Consider the following 23,797-nt stretch of genomic DNA (forward strand, 5'->3'; position numbering starts at 1 on the left):
ATTGATGTATGGCTGTTTACTCTTTCAAACTATTATGTAGGTACTCTAAATCATTAATGTGGGTTGCTTTTGCACTCCTTGGGTGCTGCCATTGTGCCCTCCCTAAAGCAGATGTACTAGAGGGTTTCTTGCTGTCCCATAGACCTTTTGGTCTCCAATGGACGTTAATAGACTTTCTCTCTCTCTCTCTCTCTCTCTCTCTCTCTCATTGTTACCAAATACCCCCTCCCTCCCTCCCTCCCTCTCTGACACAGAGTGGACTCTAGTGGAGAAATTATAGGTTCTCTTGCTCTCACGGATGATACACAATAAGGCATCAATCGCTCGTCAGATCATCGAGGCTGAGTTCGGGCATCCCCTGTGCGGTTAGATGTTGCATTCCAGACTATCACTTATCCCTACCCGGTGCGCGCATACGGCTCATGTACCACAGGATGACGCATGCTACCTTGGTTGGCACTAGCATCTTCTATGGCGCTAGCAGCTTAGGGTGATCAGAGATCTTGGTACGCATGCATATGTGGGTGGTTTGAGAGATTGGGTTTTCATATAGATAGGCTGCCACCCTTCCAGTACAACATTGATGCTCCATTTGTTCCGTTCCGGGGTAACAAATTCAACCCAATCATCCGGAATCTTCTACAGCTACACACATCAAGACCTGGCTAGCATAGGCAGAGCTCCATGTAAAGCTTAGTTTCTATCGGGACCACTGCTTGCACATTTTAGCAAGAGGGTTTCATCATCTCACCAGGGTACACCTAGATCCACCTACCACATTCACTCAGGATTTCCCTTGGACAGGTACGGGTGTCATCGCACTGGCTTCGTATCGAGAGCGTGCGTGCAGAGGGGATACCCAGGGAGAGTCGCATCTGCACAGTGTGTGAGCGCCATGAGATGGAGTTAGAGGAGCACTTTCTTTTCCGTTGCCCAGTCTATTATGAGATTGGTGGGCGATACCATTGCCTTTTTAGACACGTGGTCGAGGGCCTCTTTGGACTCCTCCTATACCCAAACTAGAGATGCTTGGCAGCTTTTATCCACGAGGTGGTCCGTCTTAGAGATCATCTCATCAGAGGTGATAGGAGCAGAGGACCGTGCCTGACCCATCCTAGAGTACGATCACAGAGTTCTTCCAGGCGGAGCAGGTTGATGCTACGGTTAGCGGGAGAGGCAGAGACCCTGAGACCGAGACGCGACACATCAGGTAGAGGACAGACTCATAGATCACACTCATTGACATCTCCTCTCTCTTCTAGTCTGGGGTGTAGCCGACCGGGTTTACAATGGCGCTCGTCAGACGTCGGGTTGCAGCCAGGAGGGCATGACAGGTTACTCGTCCTGATAACAGACAATGGTCCATCACTGGCTTCCTGCCTGCATTGCCTAGTCCATTTGATGTTCTATATTGTATTGTATTGGATTAGACTGTATCTCCACATGAGGATGATGATGCTAGGATGGTTGCTTATGTTTATGGTGGACATGTACTATGATATCATTGACTATGTCTACACCAAGGTTTTTAGCGTGGGTTAGGATGCTCGCTTAGTAGCTCCACACTTTTGCCCATTGGATCAGGATTTTCTTTAGTCTCATAGGCCCATCGGTCTTTAGCAGACTTTAATAAACTCTCTCTCTTTCTCTCTCTCTCTCAATATGCAACCTCTTTTGTGTGCCACCCTTCTCTCTTGTGCATTCAGTCCCTATCTCCATGCTATGTTTCTTCCTTCATCCTGTCCTTTAGCCTCGCATTCCTCTCTACTCCAAACAACAACCCGCTGCCCCCCCCCTGCCTTCCCCCTTCTCTCTTTTCTCAGCACTGGTCTGAATAATTTTCAGCCCTACTTACAATCAAGAGTTATACATCATTGAAAGCTTTTCCTAGACAAAACTTCAAAGAATTCAATCATGAATATTTGTGTCTAGGAGTTGACTTCGATTGTTACTGAAGCTTGTGCAATTAATGCAAGGCTTGATGGTGTATAAGGTCCATACAGATTGAAACTCTGAAGGGGGCTGGTGATCAGTTGAATGAGCAATTCATCATAGCTGGATCACAAGATGATGTCACACGCACTTCTGGACGTGCTGGAAATCAAAAGAGGCTCCATGAAATACCAATGGAGACGATGTAAGTGCACATTCAAGTGATTCATCTTTAGGACAAATAGAAATTGGAAACTCTCCTGCAAATGGAGGGAAATCAGCCAAGAGTTTGGTGAGGTTATACTCTTAAATTGGGAGTATCTTCTTTTTAATGAAATGCTACAACACTTTTGATTGTAGAAAGATAAAACCACCAAACGTGAGCTAATTTATGTGATGGTGAGACAATTATCTTAGCCTTACTGTTATATCAAATATGTAGACTAGGGCAAGCAATGGAAGCTCAAGAAATGAAGCAATGGCAACAAAAAAGAGTTGCTATGTCCCCTTATATTATCGTATTCAGTGCATACACATTATACATTTTGCAGTATTATTTTGTGATGTTAATGCATCATCACTGAATGCATGCATTAATGGAGAAGGTGAAGCGAACTCCCTTAAGACTGGATTGGGGTCAGTAGTAAAAATTACTGCTACAGACGTAGACCTACCAATGGATGGTCAAAAAGCGAAAAAGTCAAGGCTAAAGGAGAAAGCTGGTTTTGCAAAGCTGGAAAATCAGCCAGCCAAACCTTTGGTAAGAGAATGCATTCACATAAGCATATCTTTACCTACGGAAAATATAATCCAAGCAAACTTCAGCCTTGATAATGCATTCATATAGAAAGAAATTCTCTGCATTGTTTGCCCTTTTCATTATCTGCAAAAGTTTATCAAGAAAGGACACATTGAGGTAATTTTTCAGTAGTATGTATTGCCACCTACTGTGTGATTCTTATGATTGGTAGATTATTTTTTTAATTTTATAAAAATATGGGGACTGGAGGATTTGTGAAGTGATCCAACTCCAATATTTTGATGGACCCTTGTCGTTGAATAGGTCATGCTCAAATTGCAATTGTGTAATACTGACGATCCTCCCATTGAAGCATGGAACAACCATGGATACACATGCTCCATTAATAAAGACTTCATTTCTTCATAATCTTGTAGTTCAAACTTTGGTAGTATTAACTTTGTCCCAAATGGGTTTCAATAGACCTTGTATAATGAATCATCCAAACTACCAGTATTGGCTACCACTTAGTGTTTGAACAAATTCCAAATTGTTTGCAAATCCTTAAAGAAAATTGGTTTCAAACTACATTAAATCCTTCTTGATCTAGTACCTTTATCTCTTTATGGCATGAAAAACATGCGTGAAGAATTCTTTCAACTTTGTTTCTTTGAGAAGTGCTGCAAATAAAAACTTCAAACCATGTAAGACAAAATTACAAGAAGGTGGGAGCATCTTTTTTACTAAACATAGTGTGTCCCCTAGACCCTTGAGATCTATCCATTAGACACATATAAGGTGTGGAGAGGCGGGGGAGGCGAGGGGGACCGGGGGTGATTCACCCTGAAATGATTTAGCTTTTACCGACATAACATCTTCTATGGCGATAGCAGCTCAGGGTGATCGGAGATGTTGGTATGCTCACACATGGAGATGGTTTGAGACATTGGGTATTCATATAGACAGATTGCCACCCTTCCAGTACAGCATTGATGCTCCGTTTGTCCCATTCCGGGGCAACAAATTCAACCCAACCATCTGGGAGGACACACATTCAAGACATGGCTTGCACAGGCAGAGCTCCATGTGAAGCTCAGCTTCCATCGAGGCCACTACTTGCACATTTCAGCAGAGGGTTTCATCATTCCACCAGGATACAACCAGATCCACCTACCACATTCACTCAGGATTGACCTTGGGCAGTTCCGTGTGTCATCGCATTGGCTCATTGTATCAAGTTTTTCTTCAGTCTCATAGACCCATCGGTCTTTAGCAGACTTTAATAAACTTTCTTTCTTCAAACATGATAGCCATATGTTTTTGTGCTCCTCCTCATTCTTTGAGAACATGATAATGTCATCAAAGAGCGTACCAACAAAAGCCGTGTGTTCTTGGAAAATCCTGTCCATCATCCGATTGAACGTGGCGGGAGTGTTAGTCAAACAAATGGCATAACAAGATACCATACAAACCAAATCTGGTTCGAAAAGCGGTTTTGTGAGCATCTTCTGGCCGGATGTGAATTTGATGGTATTGGCTCTTCAAGTCGATGCGATTGAACATAGTACATCCCTCCAACCTGTCCAGAATATCATCGATACGAGGAATTGGAAACCTGTTCTTGATGGTGATCTTGTTGAGTGCACGGTAGTCGATTCACATCCTCCAAGATCCATCCTTTTTCTGTACCAATAAAACCGGCGAGCAAAAAGAGGAAAAGTTTGGCCTTATGAGCCCTTTTTGAAGCAAGGAGTTGACTTTCTTGTAGAGCTGCACTCACCTTGTATGGCGGCTTGTTGGGTGGGCTGCTCCCTGGGATTATGTCAATGGAATGATCCTCAGGTCTTGCCGGTGGAATTCACCTGGCAAAGACTTAGAAAAACGATCTTTAAACTTATAAAGAAAATCTATTGGCAAAAATGGCTCAGAACAATGAGGTGTTTGGAGTCCTCACACAAGAGGATAAGTTGGATGGCACCAACTACTCCTTGTGGAGTTTCATGGTTCAAGATGGGATTCTAGAGATGCACAAGCTCTATCAATGATTTCTCTCTCTGTCAAGAGGTTCATTATTCCTCACATTCGGTCATGCAAGACATCAAAGGCAGCTTGGGAGATATTGGAGAGTATGTTTGCAGCAAGAAATGATGCCCGAGTTTCCTTTCTGAAGCGAGAGCTTTCTCATACGCATATGGATGAGGGAGATTCCATGAATACTCACCTCATAAAGCTTCAGGATTTGAGGGAGCAACTACTGAATATTGATGAAGTCATTCCGGATTCAGAGATGATTACCACTACTCTGAATTCTCTTCCTGAGTCCTATCTTGGTTTCCACACCTCGCTGAATTTGTCATTGAGGGGGGGCAGTAATCCTCTCTCTTTTCACGAGTTGGTAGGACTGCTGTTGCAGGAGGAGCAGACATGAAGAAATATGGCAACCCGGGCTAGCGAGCATGCCATGCTTTGTAAGTTTAAGCCCAAGGGAAAAGGGCAGCAAAAGCAACGTGCCAATCAGCCCACACATCAGCATAAAGCTGATTTAGGATAGCCCTCTTATAAGGCTAAGGGTGATGCAGATAAGCAGAAAAAGAAGGGCATTCGTCACTATTGTAAGAAGCCAGTCATTATATTGGAGAATGCAAGAAGCGCATAGCTAAAGAGAAGAAAAGGGATTGAGGTATGGCTATGTTAGATGCATCAGCTCCTACTAATGATGATGACGCTTATGCTTTTTTGACTTGCATCTATGATCCTTCAAAGGATGCATGCTCTCTCAGTGTCAATGAGACACTGAATACTTGGTATTTTGATAGTGGTGCTTCAAAGCACATCACTTCCAAGAAGAGTGTTTTTGTATCTTTGCATCGTCCACCTACTAAAAAGAAGGTGACTTTTGCTAATAATTCTTCTTATTCAGTGTGTGGAGTGGGAGACATTATTCTCACATTCACTGATGGCACAGATTTCAGAATTTTAGATGTACTCTATGTGCCATGCATAAAGAAGAATTTGCTTTCAGTTTCCTCTCTTAATAAAGGAGGATTTCAGGTTGTATTTGATGATGATAAGTGCGCAGTTAGAAACAAAGAGAATGACTATGCTTTGATATTGTATGGTACTTTGTATCGGGGTCTTTTTCAGCTTGATTTATATGAGAAAAGATCTTAGAGTCACATCCTCCTGGTGCATGTGAGGGTTGCATCCTTGGCAAGATGCATAGGTTTCCTTTCAATAAGGATGGTGCAGTGAAAGCTACACGCAAATTACAGCTTATTCACAGTGATGTCTGCGGTCCCATGAGGACACCTGCTTTTGGGGGTTATCTTTATTATGTTACATTCATAGATGACTTCACCAACTACACTTGGGTCTATGGACTTAAGGCAAAATCAGAAGTGTTTATGCATTTCAAACACTTTGTGGCTATGGTTGAGAATGAGACAGGACTCAAGGTGCAGACACTTCGCATAGATAGAGGGGGGGAGTATATGTCTCATGAGTTTGAGGCATTTTTGAAGGAGAAAGGTATCACACATCAGCTTACAGTGAGGCTTACACCTCAACAAAATGGCAAAGCTGAGCACAAGAATCGCACTCTTATGGAGATGGATAGATGCATGCTTACCAGTAAAAAGTTGCCTCATAGGTTTTGGCTTAAAGGCCTCATGTGTGCCAACTATGTTTTGAATCGGGCTCCCACAAAGGCTTTGAAGACAATCACTCCCTACGAGGCATGGCATGGGAGAAAGCCTTCAATGGATCACTTCATAGTTTTTGGTTGTGTTGCATATGCCCACGTGCTTGTGGAGTTTCGACGTAAGTTGCTAGATAAGGCAGTTAAATGCATTTTTGTTGGGTATAGTGCACAAAGCAAAGGCTATCGTCTCTACAATCCTGCTTCTTGCAAGATTTCTGTGAGTAGAGATGTTATATTCTCTGAAAATTCAGCACATACACATGCTGAATTTAATATTCCAGCTTCTTCAGATGATGTTTTTAAGGGGATGCTTCCTATAGCATTTGGTTCCCCAGCTAAGGTTCATGCTGAAAGTCAGAATTTACAACAACCTCCTCCTGATCCACATGCCCCGATTCAGCCACGGCTTGATTTTGTACCTCCACAAGGTGTGGATGAAGTTGTCAGGCAAAAAATTAAGAGATACATGCAGACAAAACAGTCCCGAATTGGTTGCTACAGACTCTCAGGGAAAGTAGGCTTGAGGCCCCATTGCCTGGTAGGACTCGCAGTGCAGTAAGGCACGCAGGGGGGGCTCTTTCAGTTGAGACAGGTTATGGAGGGACTCTTCTTGATGAAGAGGAGCCTGACTCTTTTGAAGAAGCAAATGATAATGTGCATTGGATGCATGGCATACACAATGAATTGCAGTCCATAGAGAAAAATCAGACTAGGGGTGTTGTGGATTTGCCACCAGGTAAGCATGCCGTTGGTACCAAGTGGGTTTTCAAGGTGAAAAGGAAGCCAGATGGGTCTATTGACAGATACAAGGCAAGGCTGGTTGCCAAAGGTTATGCATAGAAGAAAGGCATAGATAATGAGGAGACTTTTGCTCCTACATCCCGGATGACCACCATACGGCCAATTATCGCAATGGCTGCAAATTTTGTTTGGAATGTCCATCAGTTGGACATAGAAACAGCTTTCCTATGGGGACTTGCAGGAAGAGGTTTATGTCAAACAATCTCTTGGATTTGAACTTTCTGGCAATGCACTTCGGGTTTGCAAGCTTAACAAAGATTTATATGGGCTAACACAAGCCCCACATGCATGGTATGCCAAGATTGATGCCTTCCTGGTAAGTAAGGGGTTACATAATAGTCCCACGGAAAGCACCCTCTACATCAAGAAGGATGGGGGGGATATTTTGGTCATCATTCTTTATGTAGATGACATGCTGCTCACAAGGTCCAATGAGGATATAATTGTAGATTTTAAGGCTGAGTTGAAAGCTGAATTTGACATGACAGATTTGGGCATATTAAATTTTTATTTGGGGATCCAGTTTATACAAGACAAGCGTGGCATCGTTATGTCTCAATCCAAGTATGTGCAGAAGCTCTTGGATAGGTTCAACATGCATGATTGTAAGCCTATTGCCACTCCCATGGAGCCGGGGCTAAAGCTTACTGTGTATGATGGAGGTGAATAAGTGGATGTCACACTTTACAGCCAGGCTGTTGGATGCCTCATCTATTTGTGCAATACAAGGCCCGATATTCAGTATGCAGTATCTCAGGTAAGTAGATATATGCACAGCCCAAAGACAACACATTGGTAGGCTGTAAAACGCATCACAAAGTCTTTTGGCTTGATGTTTCCCGGGGGGGGGTGACTTGCAGATGCATGCTTACAGTGATTTAGATTGGGTTGGAGACTATGATACCAGGCAGTCCACCAGTGGTAATTGTTTCTGTTTGGGCAAAGCTTGCATTTCTTGGCTAAGCAAGAAGCAATCTACAGGGGTTACTTCCTCATGTGAAGTTGAGTACAGGGTAGCTTTCACAGTGACAATTGAGTGTGTTTGGCTGCGACGTTTGTTCGCTGATCTTCGTCTCTTATTGGAGGTCCTTCTCCAATTCTCACTGATAGTCAGAGTGCTATAGTAGTGGCAAAGATTCCCGTGTTTCATGCTCGCTCAAAGCACATTGAGGTTCATTACCATTATGTCAGAGAGAAGTTACATGCAGGGGAGATTAGTATGATCTATGTGTCAACACGTGACAATGTTGCAGACATTTTCACCAAAGCACTTCCACGTGAGAAGTTTGAGGTATTTCACAGTGCCCTAAACTTATCTCCTTTTGGTGATTGATCACTACCTTTCTTCTCTGAGACTCTTAGAGGGTTGAGGTGGCACTTTCAGCCTTAGCCTTGGTTGTTTTCCACCTCATTTTGAGGGGGTTTATTTATCCTCATGGTTTCATGATGTATTCCGCTTTGAGCTTGCTCTCGCGGGTTTTTTCTCTTACTTAATCGAAGTCTCTTTCTTGGAAAAAAAAAAGAAATCCCTGCATACCAGGCTGAGACCCCATTGGGAAGTTTCCAGTTCTCTTACTTAATCGAAGTCTCTTTCTTGAAAAAAAAAAAGAAATCCCTGCATACCAGGCTGAGACCCCATTGGGAAGTTTCCAGCCATACCCATGCCTTCATTAGGCTGTCCAACCATGGCTTGAACACTGAACCTCCCCCAAAATAACCTGGATACATTGTGGACTGAGGAAAAACTTTCTGTCCGCAATTAAAATACTAAAAATTACTGCCTAGATCATTCATCCTGGTGCCATAGCCAAAAACAAATTGTTGCATAGGAACCTGTGGCATAATGTTTGGCTGCCCATTACCTGGCTGAGCACCAGACTGCTGCTTGTGTGCTTTCTTCTTTTTCTTCTTGCCCTTCTTCGGGAAATCAAGAAGTTACTGAATACGAGGATTCTGAGTGTGTTGAGTAAGCATATCCATCGTGCTCGTCATGTGCTCTCTTAGCATGACATCTCCCTCATCTTCTTCCTCTTACTCACACTGAACATGAGTTTCTTCCTGATCCTACTGTCCAAAGACTTGCTGCCCATAAGCTTGCGGTCCAAAAGCTTGTTGTCCAAAAGCTTGTTGCCCATAAAGTTGTTGTTCCTAAACTTGCTCCTCATCCTGAGAATATTCATCCCCAAGGGATTCTTGTGCCTCTTCCTGCTCTGAGTCGACAATCGATTGCGACCTCTCACGATGAGACATATTTGCTGAATTTGCTTGGCTGCAATTACTTCTAGCTACTTGTGCCTACCTAGCCACAACCACGGGCTTACCTCTTGAAAAAGATGGTGGGATCCCGGCAATTGAACCACTGTCACCGGCCTTCGGGTTCTCCAAAGGGCGGTAAATCCAAATAATGAGCAAATCACTTAATTACAGCCACATAAAAATTCAAGACAGCAAAAAAATAAACTTCCAACACACAATCCAAGAGCTAGAATGCCCCTGGTTTGCACTAGACACCAGATTGCCCCCAAAATCGTTGGCGCCCCTTGCAGTAAACTTTTTTGTATTCAGTGAGATCAAAATACAGCAAAGCCTCGACTTTGCACAACACCCAATCAACTAAACACTCAAGCAGCCTTGCCGCGGCTGGCAAAGGCATCAAAACCCATCCTGGCAAAAACCTGTGGGCAAAAACCTTTGCAAATTCCATGGCCATCCTGGCAAAAATCTCTAGCAAGAGTAGGACATTTAACATCAAAAATACCTAGTATCTGGCAACCTCTGGCTCAACCAAACCTTGTTGAACCAGGCCAACTAGGCAGAAACCAAGAAGAACACAAGCCTGGCAGGCGAAGTCATGAACAACACCCCTGGAGAGAAAAAACGCAGCAAAACGATATCTTCCTGGCACTCCTTTGTCTCTTGGCAGCCCAATCCTGGTAGGCGAATTGAATTGGAAGCTTTCTGGCACTCTGGCAACCTCCAACAGAGAATCGCCCACTTCTAGAGGCTCCAAACTACTTAGAACAGATGCGAATTCTGCAAACAACCTGCTTGAGAACTTTGGAAGACACTTAGAGGTGGCGGAATTGATAAGCAGCAAATCTGACAGCCCCGGAAGGCCTTTTGCAGGTGCGATGCAACAGATCCATCTGTCTGGCAGCAAGTCGAGCTGCCTGGGAGCTCCAAACAGCCCTGGAAAGATGCAAAACTGATGGTGGCTTTGGAAGGCACGGACTGCAGGTATGCAGCAAAAACATACTGATCTGGAGGGTCTTGGCACAAAAACGAAATTCATTTTTGAAATTCGTTTTTGAGCTTCTGACAGCCCTGGAGCACTCTCCCAGCCTGTGAATTACCTCTCCCTGTTCTTCTGCAGTCGCAAAACAAGCCTCAAAGAAAATTTCTCCTTTTCTACTTGCTTTCCAAGTCAGCTAGCCAAACGTGGCTCTTGGAGCTTTTTTTTTTGCGCAAAAAGTAGTGCTAGTTATATTGCTTGAAAACGAGAGTACAAGAGGGCCTAAAGGCCAGCGGGCTGCAATCGCAAAACGGATACAGCCCGAGGTAACAAAATACTAATTACAAGCCTCTCAGGGCATAATCATCGGAGTGTGGACAAACAGCCACGATGGGGGGGAGTAATGCCACTGAAGACTCTGAGCTGAGTGCTGGAAGAACAGCACTCGATGGTCCCAGTCGCGAAGGAAGCGCCGTCTCTTCTCCTTCCGTGCCCGGGACTCCCCCTGAATCTGATCCCATTGACCCTTGAGCGTGTGAATGATCGTGCTCCAAATGTCTGCTAGGGTCTGGGTTGTAGAAGAAGCCTGATCTCCTAAGGTCTGCGTGCATCTGGAAGTCCAGATATGCCAGCCTGCAATACTCCCTATGATCTCCCAAACTGGGTGCCGAGTCATCGCTCCTGCATCTGTCTCTGTCAGATGCCAAGGGAAGCTGTCCATGTATGCACAGGTGGCCTACGTGATGAAGAAAACTGGATCCTGCCTAGAGAAATCATAAGCCAAGTGATGTCCCATCTTGGTGCTGCACCAGCAAACGGCTCCCCAAGTGACCGGTCCTAGCTCGGGTGCATCCCTCGCTAAGATCCCCATGACTCCCTTCCAAACTGTTTGAAAATGCGAGCAGCTCCAAAGGCAGTGCTTCAGGGACGACTCCTCCTGAAAACACATCTGGCAGTGCCCCTCCTGCCCCATCTGCCTCAGCCAGCTGCCAACTGGTAGCCCCTTGTGGGCCACCATCCAAAGAAAGTAAGAGATCTTCCTCGGCCGCCAGCTTGCCCAAAGAGTCTTCGAGAATGTGTGAAGAAAGACCAGAGATATTCCTTGGGCATACCAACTATGTGCTTGTGTGGGTAGCCCGCACTAGAGTCTTCCAGAATGTGCGAAGAAAGGGCAGAGATATTCCTTGGGCATACCAACTATGTGCTTGTGTGGGTAGCCCGCACTGGAGAGCCCCAAGAGCACGCCTACCAGTACGCGCACTGTAAGAGAAGAAGGGGGTAGGGTTCTCTGTGGTCTCCAATGGTGGCCAGCGCCACTTTCCTGGGTCCCACTCCACCTCTGTCAAGGAACGGCCCTCCCAGATCCAGAGTCTCCAGTCGTGGTCCTAAATAATTAGGGGGTCTATATGCCACGTTTTTCCTTGCAGCCCTATGATGCGAAGGCGCTGCCAGGGAAGCTGGGGGTCGATCACGGCCTCTCTGTGTTGGAGACGGCTATCATCGACGACGGAGAAGAAGTGGATCGAGGAGTCCGAGAAAAGGCCTGCAACCACCAAAGGAATGCCACGGGGTGTGAACTGCCCTAGCCACCTCTCATCTCCCGGGAGGAGCTGTCTGGTGATCATGGGAATCCTCCAACCTGCAGGAATGGCAGCATCGATCTCTGCTGCTGCCAGCTCGCCTGGGCTCAGCTGGCTGTAGACATCCCTCCAAACCTGGAGCGAGCGCGCGGGTCCACGCGCTCAGAGCGCCCAAGGGATATGGGATCTCTCTCCAAGCTGGCGACATATATCATCTGTCACCCGGCTGCTCCAGATCAGGGGCTGTCTGTCTATCTCCTCTCGGCAGCTAGGGGGAACCTGGGAGAGGCTGTGTCGCAACTTCCTCCAGACTATGACGAGGCTACGGAGAAAGGGGGAACGGGGCTGAGTCAATGGGGCAGAAGTGAAGATCCACCGGATAGATGGCTGCCAATCACCCCCTCTCTGGGGGGTACATGCGCTGAGACCATGCTGAAGCAAGAGCTTCCACGTCTGCCCTCCTGGGGTCAAAACGCGGATGACTAACTTGCCAAGTAATGCCTGACTCTGCAGTTCTGGATCTATGATGCCAAGGCCGCCCTCTGTCTGGGGGAGAATGACCCTCTGCCAGGCGACCTGGGCTCTGGTGGTGCCGGAACCATCTGAGCCAGACCAAAGGAAGTTTCGCACCAGTCTCCTCAGCTGGGCTACACATGATCTCGAGAAACACCAGCAAGAGGCCACGTACCAAGCGGTGGCAAGAAGGACTTGGTTGACCACAATGGCCCTGCCTGCCAAGGATAGCCGAGCCGTGCTCCAGAAGGCTAGCTTCCGTCGTATGGAGACTAGGACCGGTAAGAACTGCTGAGCCGGTGTGATATCCAGGCCTACCTGGAATCCCAGGTAACATGTTGTCTGTCCTCTAGGGATCCAGCGAAACCCCAGGAAAATACCCCACTGTGAGCTGGCTCCCAGATCCGTAAGAAAACCAACGGACTTATGCCAGTTGATTTTTGCCCCAGCGGCTAGGCAAAAAACCTCTAAGGACAGTCTCACTCGCTCCAGTGACTCGATATCATCCTGCACATATAGGGCTGTGTCATCTGCATACTCGGAGTCCAGAAGTTCTGCATTCTCCCGAATAGGGAGGCGCATCCCTCGAAGACCAGTGGTACGGGCTCGTAGGAAGTGAGTCATGGCCTCCACAAAAAATAGGAAGAGGTAGGGCGCAAGCGGGCAGCCCTGACGCACCAAGCGCTCGAGGGTGAATCTCTCCCCCATCCTGCCGTTGATGATAACCCGGCTGGAGGCCGACGTGTAGAGGCTAGCAATACCTCTGATCCACTCGTCCGGGAAACCGAATCGAGAGAGTGTACCTTCCAAGAAGGACCAGTCTACCCTGTCGTACGCCTTCTCAAAGTCAAGAAGAAGTATGGCAAGGTGCTGGCCACTGTGCTGGGTCCACTCCGTCGCCTCTGAGAATGTGAAAATGTTGTCCAAAATGCTGCGATCTTGGACAAAACCAGTCTGGGTGTCATGGATCAAGTCATGTAGCAGGGGGCGGATGCGGCTACTGATCATCTTGGCGAGGATTTTGTAGGCAGTCAGGAGGGGGGTGATAGGGTGCCACTGTCTGATCTCCTGATGGCCCCCCCCTTTGGGGATGAGGCAAATCAAGCCTGTCGCAAGGCTCTCTGGCATTTGTCCGCTGGAGAAGATATGCTGGAAAGTTGCGAGCAAGGGCTGGTGGACCTGCTCCCAGAAGGTGGTGAAGAAAGCTCTAGAGAGCCCATCCTCACCTGGGCATTTCTGCCCATCAATAGCGCTCACCGCATCCTGCATCTCTGCCAGGGTGAAAGGGGCGAGAAGGGAATCACCCATGCTAGGCTGCACGAGCAGCGGTGTATACCTCCACACCTCCTCCCTGGCAACGACGGGCACGAGGGTCTGGGGGCTCCTGCTGGAACAGGGATCTATAGAAATCTGTCGCCAAGTCCCGGACCTCGTTTGGATCTGTCTTGACATTACCATCCTGCGCTCTAAGAGATCGGAGCTGTTCCCCTGTTGACCTCTGGCCATGAGTCCTGAAGAACTCTCTGCACATCCTGTCGCCTTTCCTAGCCCAAAAGGACTTGGAAGCATGAAACGAGAACTCTGAGCGTCGCTGGGTGATCTCCTCTAGCATGGCTCGGGCTCTAACCTCTTGCCGTCTGAGCTCCTCAGAACCTGGAGAAGACTGCTGCATCCGCTGTATCGAGGCGAGATCTCGTCTGAGACCCCTCTCCTTCGCCCACCAGTGCTGCTTGACTTGAATCGCCTCCGGCTCTTGGAGCTATTATTAGCGAAAGGGACTTTTACCCCTCTCTAACCCACTTCCTTGGTCCTAGGAATTAATGAGCTTCTGACAGCCCTGGAGCACTCTCCCAGCCTATGAATTGCCTCTCCCTGTTCTTCTGTAGTCGCAAAACAAGCCTCAAAGAAAATTTCTCCTTTTCTACTTGCTTTCCAAGTCAGCTAGCCAAACGTGGCTCTTGGAGCTATTATTAGCGAAAGGGACTTTTAGCCCTCTCTAACCCACTTCCTTGGTCCTAGGAATCAGTGCACTATGTTAGCCTTTTTACCACTATAGGTCTTGGGATGTCACATGTAAATTCTAATAATTAGAATCACGCCCCCGTGACATTCATTCCTGCCATTTAGCTTGTCACCCTTTTCTTTATGCGCCCCCCCCCCCCCCTCTCCCCCTTCTCTTTCTCACCATATGTCTGAACAAATTTCAGCCCTAAGGCTTAACCTAAATTCAAGAGTTATACATCACTGAAACCTTTTCTTGTAGAAGGAATTCAATCATGAATGTTTGTGTCTCGGAGTTGACTTTGATTGTCATTGAAGCTTATGCGCTTAATGCAATGCTTAATGGTTTACACGGTTCATACAGATTGAAACTCTAGATGGTGCTGTTTATCAATTGAATGAGCAATTTATGGTAGCTGGATCACGAGATGGTATCACAGTTCAACAAGGAGATAGTGAACCTAAATCCTTTATGCCAAATCAAATAGATGATGTCGCCATGCAGAAGTTGCTGGTAGCAGCTCGTGCAACAAGGTCAAGATGTCGGAAACCGGATAATTTGGTAAGCTTCCCTAATGAAAAAGGAAATTATCTGCGTCCACTTTGCTATATTTATTCTCCAAAAAGGTGAAATCACTTTCACAAAATCTATGATAGAGGCCTTGATTATATACTGCCTTTTGGTCTTTAATTTTTATTTGATGTGAATTACCTGCAATGGTTGGGTAATTAACAGAGGGAGTGTGACACCAGAAGTTCTGTACGTGATGGAAACCAAAAGAGGCTCCATGAAATACCAAATGGAGATGATGTAACTGCACGCCCAGATGATTCATCTTTAGAACAAAGAGAAATTGAAAACTCTCCTGTAGATGTGGAGTTAATACATACAGATGAAGATGAAACAAGTTTAGGTGCCTCTATAAAGGAACACTTGAGGAAGGGGGTGAAGCGTGCTCACTTCATAAGGTCTGGAGGGAAATCCGCCAAGAGTTTGGTGAGGTTATATCCTTAAATTTGGAGTACTTCGCCTTAATGAAATGCCACAACAGTTTTGATCGTAGAAAGATAAAACGACCAAACATTGGCTAATTTATGTGACGGTGAGACAATTGTCTTAGTCTTACTGTTATATGATGTGTGTGCATTTGAAATGCAGAACGTGGTAGTTGAGTCATGCAAGGAGCAAGCTGGCACATGTGATATATCGGCTATGAATGCTTGCAAGAATGGAGAAGTTGAAGCAAACTCCCTTAAGGCTGGATTGGGGTCAGTAGTAATTGCTTCTGGTACAGATGTAGAACTATCAGCGGATGATCAGAAAGCAAAAAGGTCAAGAGTAAAGAAGAGAGCTGGGTTTACAAAGCTGGAAGATCAAGCAGCTAAACCTTTGGTAAGATAATGCATTCACATGAGCGTGTCTTTTACCTATGGTAAAAATAAGCAAAGCAAACCTCTGCTCCAGTAATGCAGTCATATAAAAAGAAAATTTCTATATGGTTTGCCCTTTCATTATCTGCACAAGATCATCAATAAAGGAAACACTGTAGCTAATTTCTAATTTGTATCTGTTGTCGCTTATTGAGTGATTTCTTATGATTGGTAGAATTTCATACAAATCTGGGGACTAGAGAATGTGTGAAGTGATCCCAAAGTTGTGCTTCTGTTTCTGATGCTGAGTCCTGGTTTTCGTACTCTCAATATGGGACAGTCATAAAATGGGTGTCCACTGTCCAGCTACTACCTCCTTGCATCGAAAGCATTATTTTTTCTAGTAAGCCTTTCTTTCTCCCCTTTTGACATGGGTGCCTTGACTTGTCCCCTCCTAAATGGTTTTTACATTGCTTTCCTTGAGGAGAGTTAAACTTGGAAGGGGTTTTGGATGTAGAGGTTTCATTGGTGTTATCTTATCTTCTCAAATTTTATCTCCTCTCGACAACTTCAACGAGCTTGATAGCCTCACTTTGCTTAGTTGGAGTAAACAATTCAAGCGCATAACGGATGCTTGGCTGAAGACTTGTTGTGAACTTAAAAAGTTTGGTTTCCTTCAGTCTATCTCTAAATTTCAATGCAAGCTTCCAAAAGCGAGCGTTAACTTTGTGACACTTTCTTTCTCCTATATTTTTCTTATATCTCAAATATAAAAAGGTTGATTTGAGTAACTGCATAAAACACTTCCATTTTCTGCTCCTGGGTTTGGCAAACAAACCACCAGAACCAAGCGTCTTTTGAAGATGTGAGGTTGCAACTTGCCAAAGCAAGCTTCTCTTGTTTGATTTTGGATATTTGAGGAAGGTACAGTGCCAAAACGCCTCATTCTATTCAGAAGTTTATCGGATCTCTTGATCCCTTAGGAAATCCAACCCTTTCTTTTGGTTCAAACTTACACTTTTTAGAGGTTGGTGTTTTGTCAGATGAAGGGTACACAAATAGTTGGTGAATGTAGACTTTTTTTTCTCAGTAGATTGTTCGATAAGAGTATTCAAAGGACCCACTAACCTCTCGAACTGATCAGTCTCATGTGGAGGAGATGGGACTCTAGGTGGTGGCTCAATAGATAGAGTAGGTATATTAGAATCAGGGGGCTCAGCAAAGATCGGCACATAGTTCCTTTAGATCTCTTGTTTGCAAAAGCTTCCTCTCCACTTGACACTTCCTCACTTTGAAAGGGCTGACCTTCATTATCATTCCCATCCATTCTTTTCTCAATTGCAGAAATTCAAGTAAGGATTCCTTTACTATAACAAATATGCAGATGTAAGGTACTCCCCTTTGTAGGTAGGCATTGAACTTGTTGCTGTAGTCCCAAACTCGTTGTTGCCCAAAGCTTCAGCCTTTGTGAGAGAGAGATGTTGATTCCCCTCTGAGTGCCAGCTTTTGTTGCTCTCTTTTTCACCTTTGATGTCGTTATGGAAATCACGTTTTGGCCCAATCGTGCATCTTTGAGGATTGTCCCCCCAAAAAAATGGAACAGTGTAATAGGAAATGATCCTTCTACTTTAAGGATATCCTTCACCTTCACCCTCCTCGCACGGTTTTTTTTTTTTTTGGGGGGGGGGGGCGCAACGAGTTAAGGTCTCGTTGGTTTTCTTCTGCGATTTTCACCTTGCTTGCATATCCCCAAATCCGTATTAGCTTGCAGAAATAGACAAGAGTTCAAATTCTACTTGTACTACACCTAGTAAGGATCTTAAAATGGCCTAACTATGTCCCCTCTTCCACTTACATAGTGTACCTCTAGGTCTCATCCCTCTTAGGAAGCCATGCTGAGCTTTCTCCAGCTTACCTTTTACCCTCTATCTCCATTTTATACGCATACCCACCAGCAACAGCTCCTCATGGAGATGCACCACATGTGGGCCTGAGAGATGGAGGAAAGAGACAGATATATACCCTTGGGTGTGATTTCCTCGTGATCTAGACAGAGGTCTCTGATCTCCAGAAGAGAATAGAGGACCTTTGATGTTGAGCGGATGTGGTCCCAAGGAGCAGTGCCACGGTAGGGGAGTGGATCACCATGATGCAGTCGGCTATTAAGGAGGGCTCCAAGTAGTTGGTGGTTGTGAAACACGAGCTGCAAAGGCAACCGTTTCAGCCACCCTACTTGAGCGTAAGGCTCTTAACATTAGGGTCTGTGGCATTCCACGTAGTAGTCCGACAACTTAGATGCTATGCCCTTTGTTACCTCCACACTTGGATACCAGAGCATGGAGTTTATGGGGCATGGCGCATTGGACGGGACCTTACCAGAGATATGTTTGAGAGATATCCAAGCTCAAGTGGTGGCATTGCACAAGCGCGTAGCTTTTCGAGATCATCGACATGTTCACACGGATGAGGATCTTACTTCTCTGCAAGTAGAGGAGAGAGGAGTCCTCCTATTGCAACAAGATGCTGCTCGTAGGGAGGGAAAGTGGATAGTGGTATGTTAGTAATGGCTCTTGATTGGTCGTATAGAAGGGCCCGTTGCACCTGCCTAGGGAGGAGCCTGTATCATTTGGAATTGTAATGGAATCTTATGGTTTGCCAAGAAACTTCTCGGAGCCATACACAAGACTAGATATTGTCTTCTACACAGAGACACATCAGAGCCTAGAGTACCTACTACCAAAAGTTTATGGTTACACATGGGAGTCAGCGTATTGAGAGGAGACTAGAAAGATATGCGGGATATGAGGATCAGGCGATGTCGTAGTTCTATATTGGTGATCTCTCACTAGGATGATCTTTGTGGAGCAATGCGACCCACACGTCCCTATGGATTTGGATTAGCAGCACATCCTCACGCGACACCTTCATTGTAGTCGGCTATTATTCCTGGTAGACCTCACACTTCATCAGGGGGCTTTGAGAAAGAAAGAAAGAAAAGAAAGAAAGTCTATTAACATCCACTGGAGACCAAAAGGTCTATGGGACAGCAAGAAACCCTCTAGTACATCTGCTTTAGGGAGGGCACATGGCAGCTCCCAAGGAGTGCAAAAAGCAACCCATGTTATTTAGAGTACCTACATGATAATCTAGAAGAGTAAACAGCCATACTTCAGTTTAAGACTGAGAGTCTTTTGGTTTTGATTTAAACTCTCTGATTAGTGCTACACCGTCACGGTAAACTGCCCATTTTCCATCCTTTCTGGCAGCCCTGACTTTAGCTAATTCAGTTGCCTTAATCTTGAGTTGAGCTTGTGTAAGCTCCTCTGCTGTCCATACTTTGGTGCCCTTCAACTTGTAAGATTGTGGAAGAAGCTTGGTCCGCATATCTTTTGACTTCAGAGTAAGGATTGCATGACCTCTATAGTGCAAAATAAAAGCTGGCCTAGAGTCGTCATCATCCTGCTCATCATCATTCACCCATTCAATGTTGGGCAAGCTTGCTTTAATCTTTGTCAATATTTCACTATATGTTTCCTCCTCTTTGTACCAATCTTCTGGGAGTCCCCCTATTCTAATCTTCAGAGCATTATCACATCTAGCTTCATGCTCTTTCATCTCTGCTTGAATATCAGACTTACTTGCTTTCGTGTCCACTTCCACAATCACTTCCTTCTTAGCAATTTGTACTTCAGTGTTGTGAACAAGATCTTTGACTGTAGAGACTAGCTGCGGGGTAGGGGGGAAATCCTTACAAGATTTTACAGCCTCATCAATTACTGCCTGCTTACCAGGCCCTTCAAGAATGTGAAGTCGGGCCTTTACTTTTGCCAGCTCCAATTGTAGCTCTCTCACTGCTTGCTGCAGATAAAAAATCTGATCCTGTTGCTCGAGGATGGGTCGTTTTGAGCCTTCTTTTTGGTAATGCTGTGCATATGGAGAGGGTGTCATGGCTGCAACTGTAGAGTATCGAGTCTTGATGGATGTTGAAGGAGTTGAGGGAGTTGAGGGGAACTTGGGGGAGAGGGTAGGCCAGTCCATAATTGGTTGTATGTTGAACCCCCTAGCTTAACCTAACCTGCAGATAGCCAAGACTAGATGGGACACTTTGGCCTGCCTCTATCAGATTTAGAAGGCAAGGGTCACCTATCTGCGCAGGCGGATGGATGGTGTTAAGGTAAATGAAGGAGATAGCATGGATGCCTATCTCACACAGGTCAAGGATTTTAGAAAGCAGCTCATCAATGTTGATGATATTATTCCAGGCTCACAGGTAGTGTCCCTGACAATTGAGGGGCTGCCTAACTCATACCAACAATTCACTACGACATTGAGGCAAGTCGCCATGGGTAACCCCAACCACTATGCTTTATATCTACTTCTGTAGATAGAGTCGAGTCGTTAAAACATGGCTGCCTCTACACATGTAGATCAGGCCTTTGCCTTCTATCACAGGGGCAAAGACAGAGAAGTGAAAACTTACAGCAAGCCCAAACCTTCATTCAGCACCCCATCATCTTCTTCTGAGAAGAAGCAGCGCTGTAATTATTGCAGGAAGCCCAGCCATAACATCTCTGAATGTCGGAAGCGTATTGCTTCAAAAAAGAAAAAAAAACAGCAAAGTCTTGCAGTTACAAATACTCCTGCTGCCCATGATCATTCTCATGAGGCAGCAAACCTGGATCAAGATGATTGGGAATTCCAGTTTGATGCCTTTATGTGTGCTAACTATATGCTCAACCGAGCACCCACTTGAGCATTGAAGACCATGACCCCTTAGGAAGCATGGACCGGGTGTTTGGATCTCTTGCATGCACATGTACCCTCTCAACTGTGGCATAAATTGGATCATAAGGCAATCAAATGCATTTTTATTAGGCTACAGCTTGCAAAGAAAAGGATACATGTTGTTTTAGCCTAGCACATGCAAGGTCATTGTCAGTAGAGACGTGGTTTTTATTGAGAATGCATCTTTACCTTGGCTGGACCGTAGAGAACAGCCATCAATAGAAGCCTCTGATGTATTTGATTCCATACGGCCCTTCACAGATTCAAATGACACTTTATCTAGTACAACCCCAAATGCTTCTATTAGTTTACAACCTTCTCCTATCGCCAATGTTCAGCCTGATTCGCAACCACTTGGAGTAGTCGATTTTTTGCTATCACCCTGAGTTTGACTTAAATCCCATGCCCAACTCGGTTTAGGTGTGTGCACAGCTTGACAGAAGATGATCACTCCTGTAGTTGTAAGGTCGCTCTGTTGGACTTCCTACTCCGTGCAAGGTGCAAAAACAGATGTCAACAGTAAATTACTAACAGAAGGGGTTTCGTGCTCTAAGCAAACCATATGAAGCTGGTGATATCTCACTCAAGTGGAATTGCGAGTAGAACAGAAATACAACACAAACCAATGTAAACCCAATTGATTACTTCCAAATGAGCTGAGTACAATAGCTCATAGTTGCAAACCAACACCAGACTCTCTCTCCTTCTCTGCCCACTCTTACCCGCCTCAGCTTAGGCTCAGGACTCTATGAGTTAGGACTCAGCAGCTCAGGCTCTATCTCTTCTAGCCTCTACACACACAAGACTAGTCGGGACAAAAATCCCTTACAACTCACTCTTTACGTCCTATGTACCTAGACTCGTTGCTTGAACTGAAGCGGCCGAGTTAACGGCCTTCCTAACTTGTACTCCTTGATTGCTTGACCACTTCCATTGATTGGTCCAGTAGTGCTCCTTGCCCTTGCGTTCCCTCGTGATATCTAGAGATACATTGCTTTGCTCAGCAGCAGCGTCGGCAAATCCTTCTTGGATGATCTCCACCCAAGCCAGAGCAACCCGAGTTATGACCTGACCCGAGCTACCTGTTAACCCAAGGGTTAACAATTGATGATCATGCAATTGATCAAGCAGTTCAGGTTGTCATTAGATAGCAAAAAAGAGTTCCAAGGCAGTTCTTGGATTCTCTACAAGGGAAGGAATTTGCATTTCAATTTCAGATTCTTTTTTCCTCCTTGTGGTTGGACATGCCATCATCACATCCTCTAGAGCACAAATTTTTAAACTTCTTATTGACAGATGTAAGATTAGTCTTCTCAACATCTACTGCCCTAACAATAGAGAGGAACGTGTCCTTTACTGAAAGAAACTTTTTTCTTGGGCCTTAATTGCAGATTTATAGATATTGGATGTGAATTCCAACATAGTGTAGTTGCCTTTAGAAAAAAAGAGGGAAGGAAGGTGGTGTTCATTCTCTTGAGAGAGCAGCCTGGGATGCTTTTCTTTTGTGATTCAGTGGCAGAGATTCTTTGATAGATGCTTTTTACACTCTACCTCACTTGCTCTTGTTCTCATCATCAAATAGGAGATGTTAGATGCCCATTCATGTGCGGATGGATAATTTTTATGTTGATGATTGGGCATTAGATAGAGGTGGCTTTGTTTTATTTTACCAACGGTTTTCACTTCGAGTCACTTTTCGGTAGTTTTGATGGTTTTGGAGCCTTGCTTGAGAGCCTTCAATATCAGGATGGCGGATGCTTTATATACAGATGAGGACCTCACATAGACAACGCTACAGATTTGGTTCTCTCGTATGCAGGGTGGAGTGCCTTCTCCTTTTACTTGGGGTAGTAGCCCTTTTTGGCATTAGTGAATTTTGTCAATGTATTGCTAGTACCAAGAGACATGAGATTTTAGGGAGGTTGGTCTTCGTCAGCAATTAGTAGTCCTACAAAGGGAAGAGTAGAATTGGCCTACTGATGCTTGGGTTCAGGAGCGCCTTGCGGCATTAGCAAGGGCTGATCAACGTGTTCTTTTGGTTCAAAGAACAAAGTACGCCTTTCACGCATGGGAGTCATTTTGGAACTCAAATGGGAGGAAGAAGCAATAACGTTTCTTCTCTAAGTCTTGGCCTGAGACATTGTAGAGAGTGTTTCTTAGCCTATTGACTCTTTATAACCAATTTTTGTGCCGTCTTACATATAGCTTCTGATTTTTACGGCTCTCTTCTTTCTGCATATCTTGACATGCCTGCCAGAGATGATGCTAGACATAGAGTTTGGCAGGCTATTCCAGCATAGATCTTAGGCTGACATTATTGGGATGAGACTTCTCATGAGACAAGATCTGGTTATCTTAGATAGTAAGCTTCGTTATGATAGTGCTGTTTTTTTGGATGCCACTTCCCAAACTCTCACATCTTTCAGCATAGCCTTGGATTTATTATGTTAATCCAATGGTTTCTGTTCAAGCGACGAGGACATCCTAAATTAGGGGGCTGATTTTAGTTTCAGAGGGGTATCTCTATTAGATATTTGGGCTGTTAGGTCAGCGCGGGCATCCTTTGCAGCAATTTGCTCATCTTGGAGAGTATCAGAAGAAAACTCCTTTTTTGAGTTCAGCTAGTATTGACCTTCCTTCGAGAACAATTTGGATTTCCTGCCCTCCACTGAGCTTGGATTCGCTGTGAATTGCTCTGGGAGGCGTTTTCTCTGCTCAAATCTGCCCCAAGGCTATGAAGTGAAGTTGCTGCGATTTGATTCTAGAAGGGTGTTTAGGATTTGTCGGATCTGTTTTCAGTGGTATCAGAGCGTAGTTTTGCTTCTTCCCTCGGTGGCAACAACGATCCAAAGAATTCTCAGATTGATCTGAAGAGACTTTCGTTTGGTGCAGGGTAGTTGCAAGCTTGAAGCAGCCAATTCAAAATTCAACTAGCTTCCTAGATAGAAAATTATCGTGAGAAGTCAAAATTGAAGATTGTAAGCCTCCATCTTACAAGCATTGTCAGAGCATGGTGGGGAGCTCTTCTAGTGGCAGATGAAGCACCCAAGAAGTGGAAGAGTTTCAAGAAGCAAATTTTCGATCAATTTTTGCCAAATAATTTTTATGATGATGTTCATACAACTTGGGAAAGTGTATCCATG

The 23,797-nt window shown here is 45.1% G+C and overlaps 1 protein-coding gene across 6 annotated transcripts in view; it reads left to right on the forward strand.

The window, feature by feature from the left end:
• LOC147888524 (dentin sialophosphoprotein-like protein) overlaps positions 1–23,797 on the forward strand; it is a 100,338-nt gene that overhangs the window by 32,039 nt on the left and 44,502 nt on the right. For 3 of the 6 annotated variants that reach the window (XM_087392818.1, XM_087392816.1, XM_087392817.1), the window contains 3 exons: positions 14,863–15,060; positions 15,235–15,495; positions 15,658–15,891. In XM_087392818.1, coding sequence (XP_087248944.1) covers positions 14,863–15,060; positions 15,235–15,495; positions 15,658–15,891 — 693 coding nt within the window. The remainder of the gene's footprint in view (positions 1–14,862; positions 15,061–15,234; positions 15,496–15,657; positions 15,892–23,797) is intronic. The other 3 variants (XM_087392821.1, XM_087392820.1, XM_087392819.1) reach the window with 2 other exon arrangements.

The sequence above is a fragment of the Dipteris shenzhenensis genome, chromosome 21 (assembly GCF_047967505.1).
Source record: "Dipteris shenzhenensis isolate YYH24624 ecotype China chromosome 21, Dip_SZ_1.0, whole genome shotgun sequence".
In the NCBI taxonomy this organism is placed as follows: Eukaryota; Viridiplantae; Streptophyta; class Polypodiopsida; order Gleicheniales; family Dipteridaceae; genus Dipteris; species Dipteris shenzhenensis.